The sequence below is a fragment of the Gadus morhua genome, chromosome 1 (genome assembly GCF_902167405.1).
Source record: "Gadus morhua chromosome 1, gadMor3.0, whole genome shotgun sequence".
In the NCBI taxonomy this organism is placed as follows: Eukaryota; Metazoa; Chordata; class Actinopteri; order Gadiformes; family Gadidae; genus Gadus; species Gadus morhua.
The window spans coordinates 24,939,922-24,944,921 of NC_044048.1; the positions used below are offsets into that span (position 1 = coordinate 24,939,922).

General features: G+C 47.9%; 1 protein-coding gene across 1 annotated transcript in view; it reads left to right on the forward strand.

Annotated features, from left to right (window-relative positions):
- Positions 1-391: 391 nt before the first annotated feature.
- mgll (monoglyceride lipase) overlaps positions 392-5,000 on the forward strand; it is a 31,511-nt gene continuing 26,902 nt past the window's right edge. The window contains exon 1 of the mRNA XM_030351408.1: positions 392-966. Coding sequence (XP_030207268.1) covers positions 698-966 — 269 coding nt within the window. The 5' untranslated portion in view covers positions 392-697. The remainder of the gene's footprint in view (positions 967-5,000) is intronic.

The window sequence follows — 5,000 nt, forward strand, 5'->3', positions numbered from 1 at the left end:
CGAAAATGTTAACGTTATTGACCAATTGAGACCATTCGCGCCTCTGTGTAGCCTAGGTGGTGTAATTGTAAACAACCAATGGCATGAGGGATAGTGGCTCATGGGGGTCAGGTGGGCTCCACGCTGAATAATGCAGAAAATATAACGAGTCATTTTTCGTTTTTGTAAAAAAAAAAGCTGTATTGAGTTAAACAGGTTTCTTTACGTCAACACTTCCACGAAGTTGTCTCAAACCTATTTACACACACACACACACACACACACACACACACACACACACACACACACACACACACACACACACACACACACACACACACACACACACACACACACACTCGTTGCGTGTCCAAGTAAACCGGCGTACACGCGCTGCGCACCAATAAGTCCGTTTTAATGATAAAAGCGTCTGTCAGTCAGTGTCAGTTGGTCAGTGCGCGTTGTGCGTGTTGCGGTGGATGTGACAGTGGCGCGCGACAAAATAGAAAAAAAGAAGGGAGTGCGAGTGTCAGGGAAGTAAAGTATCGGAAGGAAAAAGTGGACCAAACAGGCATGCACCCGGCACATTCACGTGACGTAACGCCCCCGTAGCCTCCATGACAGCGCTAGGTGGTCGCGTATGAAAGCTTAGCGGCGACAATAATACACCGCTCTCCGGTTCTCCTCAAATACAATCCAAGGGAAAAGGGAGTCGACAATGAAGACGTTGACCACCACCTGCTTGCTAGTCGGCGGCGTGTTATTGTCTTATATATACAGCAGCAATATCGATCTGTTTACGGTGTTGGGCATCTATGTTGCTGAACAGGTCTTCGGCGATCCGTCCCTCTCCGCTGCCCCGATGCCCGAGCCGGGAGATCCACGGAAGACCCCACAGGGTGTCCCCTACGCCGACCTAAAGCACATCGTAAACGCCGACGGACTGCACTTGTTCTGCCGCTACTGGGAGCCCGAGGCACAGCCAAGGTCAGTGGACGGAATGACAGCTCATGTTGTTTGCTGAGTTTAAGATGGAGGCTGTCACAACCAAAACACCGCCACGGGCTACGAGAGCTCCTGCTGAACATATTAGGTGGCGCTAAGCCAATCCCAACTCTGAATTAAACGACTCTGAATTGAGTTACAATCTCGGAGGGAACGCAGTGGATAGCCGCGGGCGCTATGCCTTTCGAGCCAGGGGATAATATATGGGTATTGACCCTGGATCCCGAGCAAGTGATAAACTTGGGGTCATATAAGGTCGTGTAATCGACTTTATACTGTCTCCATTGAACCACCCTCACACCAGTCCACCCCCAGCTTCCTCAGTGTTTCACGCGTCGAGCCACACACTGTCGACTTCCTTATAGTGTGCCAATAGGAAAGCCAGTCTGCAGACTTGAGAAACCACCAGTTGATGTGTTCATAGAATCAACCACATGTAATATGTGTTTGTCCGCGCATCTATTAATGGACGTGACATTTGTTTGCACCGAGGACGAAAGGGTGTGATGAGTGTACTGTTCTCACACGAACACACACACACACACACACACCAAGAGACACTCTGCCACCAGAATGAGCTTTTTGGCAGTGTCTCTGGTTTATGGCTCATTGTTTACCCTGGACCGGGAGTGACCGCTGCCTGGGCGGCTGTGTGGGTTTACACGTCGTTCCTTTTAGTTGTGCTTGGGTTGGTTTTCATGTGTGTTTTCGATACAGAGTCTGTTTGTATGTTATCGGCGGCTGTTTTATTGGTGGTCTTACGTCTGTCTGTCTGTCTGCTATCTCGTCTATCCAAACCTTTTAAGTACAATAACAGCAGTCATTACAGGAGATTTTAATACCCCGTTGTCGCTAGGCGACGAATCATAGCACAAAAACAGATGATGCTCTTTTTTTGGGTGCCAACAGGAAGCCTGAGCTAAGCACAACTGAGTTCCAGGAAGGGCTCCTTTAGGTGTGTGTGTGTGTGTGTGTGTGTGTGTGTGTGTGTGTGTGTGTGTGTGTGTGTGTGTGTGTGTGTGTGTGTGTGTGTGTGTGTGTGTGTGTGTGTGTGTGTGTGTGTGTGTGTGTGCGTGCTCTGGGGAGTCCCTGGCCAGGATCAGCCTTGCTGCAGCGCTCCGATGGATCGGACCACTGCATTAGGGCTCGACTCGGCTAGCTGGAGTCGCTCAATACATAGCCAGCGGCTAGCGGTTGAAATGCAGTGGGTAGGGTTAGGCTTGCAGTCGTTGGGGTAGGTGTGTGTGATCTTGGAGGGCTTCTTTAGAATAACGATTTGTTGTTAATACGAGGGACCTCATGTTGAAATCAAAAAAAGGAAGTGACATTTCACATTTCTTGAGACCATCAACATCATCATCATCATCATCATGTCCCTCGGATTCGTCTACCCAAAACACCTGTGCTGCCACCTTCAAGGTCATCATTATCCTCACACCCCATCGACCCCTGCCCTTACAAAAGACCATCACATTAACCAGCTGTCACCATGGAAACTGCACATCCCAACCTATGACATTGATGATGCTGACAGCGTTTTCTTTCTTTTAAGACCGTGTTAGGAAGCAGTTCTCTTCCTATATTATAATAACACCACTCCCCTCCCATGTGCGGTGGCACGGCTCTTCCACGATGCAGAGCCTGCAGCTCATGGCAAGTCAAGGAAGGACTTGTGACTCCTAGTCAAGGGAAGGGTAGTGACTCCTGTTCCGAGGAGGAACAGATTACTTTCTGAGGAAGTTCACAGAGGCTGTTTAGCGTGGTGAACACTAAAGAACAAAAAAAATGACGCTACTTTCTGTTTTCAACTGTCAATAGGTCAAAGAGGAGGAAAGCTTAGAACGATTACATTTTTTATAAAAAATTGCGTTGGCTGGGTCAGCAGCTCGGGAGAGCCCAGTGGAGAATGTAGGGCAAAGGTGCACCGTTTGGGAGAGGAGGAGGAGGGGGGGGGGGGGGGGGGGGGGGGGGGCGCGCAGAGGGAGCTGGCAATAGATAACTCAACCAGGCCGGTCAACCTATGTCCCATATATATACACACACGAATGCACGTGCACTCACACTGTCTCACACTAAATATGTTGCGGTAAACATTGACCGTCAAAGACGCATATCTGGACTTAAACCACTTGCACTCATCACCAAGACGAAAACATTTGGACCCACAGACACAGTTAGTGGTTTCCTGGATGTCATGACATCAGTCTTACTCCTGGAAACCAGGTTAGCATTTCCACCCAAGCATATTTAAAATCACACACACGCACTTACATACTTACTGGCTGGCAGGTTGCCAATCGGTCTGACCGGCCCATTGGTTGACTGGGTCCACCATGAGGTTGGGGTGGTCTGGCCGTCAATGATTAATGGGTTGCTAATGGTTATAGCTCTGGAATAAGTCTTCTGACTAAGGATTGTAAGTAATATAATGTACCGAATGAGGAATGATCATTGTATGGCTATTCTACACATCGTTTTTTACGTAAACACACACACATCAAGGGTGAGCGTAGCTTTGATGATTTGCGTACGCATGAATACATTCATGTAAACTGACTCATAGCTGGACTTAAAATTCTGTACATCTGGACACACGCGCACGCACGCACGCACACACACACGAGGGACTAAGCCTATTAATCAGCTTAACATACCAACCTTCACACTGTCTTGATGTTTTCATTGTTCGTGTGACTGTGTGTGTGTGTGCATGAACATGTGTTAATATAATGCTGCAAAGTATAAACGGCATATCTATCTTGTGCGTCGATATTGTGGAATGGAACTCTAACATTATGTTTGTTATTCAAACCTTAAATACCTTTTGGAAAGGGTTAACTTCTGAGGTCCAGCCAAAGAAAGCCTGGGTACTCGAAACATGTTCTGCCCAAACCCTCTGTTTATAAATGTTAGTAGACTCTTGTCATCGAGTAACTCGTGAACTGGAACATAGACATAAACATTGACTGTAAATAATGTTCGATGTTTCAAACCCTACAGAGTGCTGAGTGCTGAGTGCTGCATGCTCTCACTCCTAGGCTCCGGGCACTGGGAGTGGACGAGAGTTGTCACATGACTCAGAAGGAAGGGAGAAGGCTGCTACGTCAGAATTCCATAGAAGTAGAATTAGGGACTTGGCTCAGTGTATTGGCCTGTGGCCTCTCATAATCGCTCCCAGATATACAAGAAGGTGCCTGTGGGCACTGTCTATCTGTGTCTCTCTTGTTCCTTCTGCCTGTCCGGTTCTTTCTCTCTTTATCCATCCCTTTATAACGTCTCTTCCTTTGCCTGTATCTCTCTCTCTTGCTGCATGTGTATCCCTCTTTTATTCTCTCTCATGCTTTCACTCCATATGTCTCTCGTCTCTGACGTTTAATATGAGAGAGAGAGAGAGAGAGAGAGAGAGAGAGAGAGAGAGAGAGAGAGAGAGAGAGAGAGAGAGAGAGAGAGAGAGAGAGAGAGAGAGAGAGAGAGAGAGAGAGAGAGAGAGAGAGAGAGAGAGAGAGAGAGAGAGAGAGAGGGGCCAGCTGGGAGGCCATACAGTCGGTGGTTCCCAGGAAAATTTTGTTGAGGTGAAGACAGGGGGGGAGGTGGAGGCTTAGTAGCCTGGTCCTACCAGACTCTCGTACTTCATTTGATTTGTACAGAGAGTCTGGACCTACTCAATTGACAAACATTAACTCACTTGAAGGCGGGTGTCTGATGAAGTTTAAAACTATTGGAGCTGCCCAGTGCCACTCTGGATCTGCCATAACCAATCGCTAAAGTTTGGCCGGGAATCACGTTGCGCGCAGGCTGTAAACAAACCAATCGCCGTGCGTGAAGATGTCCGTCAACGAGAGCTGACTTTAACGTCATTGATCTCAGCCACTCCCTCTGTTCGCTGATTGGACGCAGAAAATCTATCATTCTTCCTCTATTCTTAAAGGGCAATGTTGTTTTTGGAGCCTTCCGCTCACATTAATGAAGTGCGTGCTGGTGCTGGTTAGATGGTAGTGTCTACATTAGGTAAGTGC